Source organism: Penaeus vannamei, chromosome 27, assembly GCF_042767895.1.
Source record: "Penaeus vannamei isolate JL-2024 chromosome 27, ASM4276789v1, whole genome shotgun sequence".
In the NCBI taxonomy this organism is placed as follows: Eukaryota; Metazoa; Arthropoda; class Malacostraca; order Decapoda; family Penaeidae; genus Penaeus; species Penaeus vannamei.
Genome location: NC_091575.1, coordinates 21,005,840 through 21,008,339, shown reverse-complemented (window position 1 = coordinate 21,008,339; position 2,500 = coordinate 21,005,840). Strand labels below are relative to the sequence as shown.

The window sequence follows — 2,500 nt, the reverse complement described above, 5'->3', positions numbered from 1 at the left end:
CACTTGGTAAATACGAGGCAGGATTCAGAAGACGGAAATGTCAAAGACTTATACAACTGTTCAATTTCTTTCTAGATTTCGGCGAATTCTCTTCAGAGATTCGAGCTTTTGTGAAGCACTTGTTTTGCTGTCTTGGTAGCAGCAAGAATATTAGTTCTCGATAAGTCTATTTCAACTTAGGGTCTTATTGACTTTCTAGGAATGTTGATGTGAGCGTTTTTGTCAGATCTCTTGATGACCATGAGCTGAAATTTCTTGACTTTTATTGGAATCTGTCTGATCCTATCGCTTGTTAGGATATCAGAGGCTCAGTTTCCGGGTGCCATCTTCGGCAAAGATTCTGACCTCGGGGATGAGTTCATTCTAGTCGTTAAAGACAGGTATTGCACATCATACTCCCTTTCAGAGGACCCCTGATCCCTGTTCTTATATTGGGCTAAGGACAAATTCTGTCGGGCACTGAGACGGTTCTTAATACAGCCAACAGTTCCATACCATATGAAATGAATCTATTATCTAGGCCTTGACACAAAGCCCAGTAAAAGATTGAAAGGCAGAAATATTACACTGTATGCCTAGAGGAAGTGAATGTATTCTAAACAAGAATATGTACACTTGGGATGCGCGAAGTGTGCTTAAGGAGGTAAGCGACCTTGCTTGTCAATCATAATTATCTAAGTAATTCATCTTATTTTAGGATCCTAGTTTTTAAATATTCAGTACTTTTATCCATTTCAGTGCTGTTTATTACTCCTTTTACTCATATAGGAGTGTAAATAAAAATATTTAATAATATTACACTGTTCTAGAGTAAGTATACTTGTACTTGTCATTTTAGCTCTTCGGCCCTGATATTAGAATCGAAAGATTGGCCTTCCTTTTCGAAGTTTTTTTTTTTTCATCTTCTTCTTCTTCCCTAATTCTTAATAGTCTTGCTTTATAGTCTTTTGGAAATGAGAGTATGGTTTCACGCTCCCTGCTTAGGGTATGTAACCAAGCCAGAAGACGTCTTTCGCTTTCTTTTTCTATTTGTCTAAAAATGCATATGTATATATGTGTGTACTTGTGTCTGTATGTATATATATACATACACACATAAATATATGCATATATATATATATATATATATATATATATATATATATATATATATATATATATATATATGTACACACACACATATATACATATATATATATATACATATATGTATATGCATATATACATATATACGTATATATATATATATATATTTTATATATATATATATATATATATATATATATATATATATATATATATATATATATATATATATGAATGTATATATGCGTATTCTTATAACTACACGCACATGTATATATACATATAGAAATATATGTGTGTGTACCTATGTGTATGTGCATATATATATATATATATATATATATATATATATATATATATATATATATATGTATGTATGTATATATGTATGTATGTATGTATCGCGTTCTGTCACAGTTTTTCAATCTTTTCTTCTCCCCATCTACCGTCGTTCAAGAGACAAACTGCCCGAAACTTACGTCTTGGGCGTTCAAGTATGGGGCGCCCCCCGCCCCCTCCCTTCATTTCGAATAGGTGCTCGTCTCGGTCTTTCAAAGAGACTTGCATGAAGAGTTTCGAAAGTGAAAAAGAGGTCGAGGCTATATTCTTGAGGTGCAAACAAAATGTCGAAAGGATATCATTCTCATTTATTCAGCGATAGAGCGGCTTGATAAATAATACAACTACAAATGACGCAGGGGCCAAATTTTCTGTCTTGCGAGTCGTGGGTCGAGGAAGCTCAGTGGCCGTACCCGGAGGAGGAGGAGCCGCCGTAGCCGCCTCCGCCGGCGCCCTTGGCCTTGGCTTGGGCCTTGCTGGCGGCCGCCTGAGCCTGCGCTGCTGCTGCCAGCGCCGACTGCAGGTCGTTGAGGGCGAGACTCTGCTGCTGGCCGAGAGAGTTGGCCGCCTGCTGAGCCTGCCAGGCCATGGCCTCCTGAGCGGAGAGAACCGCCTGCATGTCGTTGAGACTGTTGGCCGCCTGAGACGCCAGGCCGCTGGCCTCGGAGCTCAGATGGGCCAGGTTGGAGGCCAGAGACGAGGCCGAGCCGGCAGCCAACTTAGCAGCCTGCACAGCCTGAGACGCCTGTCCGGCCAGCGAGGACTCGGCGAAGGCAGCAGCCTGTGCTCCTTGGGCAGCCTGAGTCAGCTGGGCGGCCTGTGCCTGCTTTTGAGCAGCGGCAGCCTGTGCCTGCTGAGCTGCAGCAGAGGCTGTGGCTGCGGCCTGACCAGCGGCTGCCGAAGCTGCGGCACTGGCAGCGCCCTTCAGTCCTGCGGCAGCGGCGGTGGCCTGAGCCGCAGCCTGGTTGGCGATGGAGGAGGCGCTTGGCCCGTGAGAGCCGCCTGCGCCGCCTCCGACGATCACGTAGCTTCCCCCGCCGCCTCCGACGGCGCCACCTCCGTATCCTCCTCCTCC

General features: G+C 43.4%; 1 protein-coding gene across 1 annotated transcript in view; it reads right to left on the bottom strand.

Moving 5' to 3' along the window:
- Nucleotides 1-1,741: 1,741 nt before the first annotated feature.
- Nucleotides 1,742-2,500, bottom strand: part of LOC113812779 (glycine, alanine and asparagine-rich protein-like) — a 1,148-nt gene continuing 389 nt past the window's right edge. The window contains exon 3 of the mRNA XM_070140531.1: nt 1,742-2,500. This exon is cut by the window's right edge and continues 72 nt beyond it. Within this exon, the coding sequence (XP_069996632.1) occupies nt 1,826-2,500 (675 nt within the window). The 3' untranslated portion in view covers nt 1,742-1,825.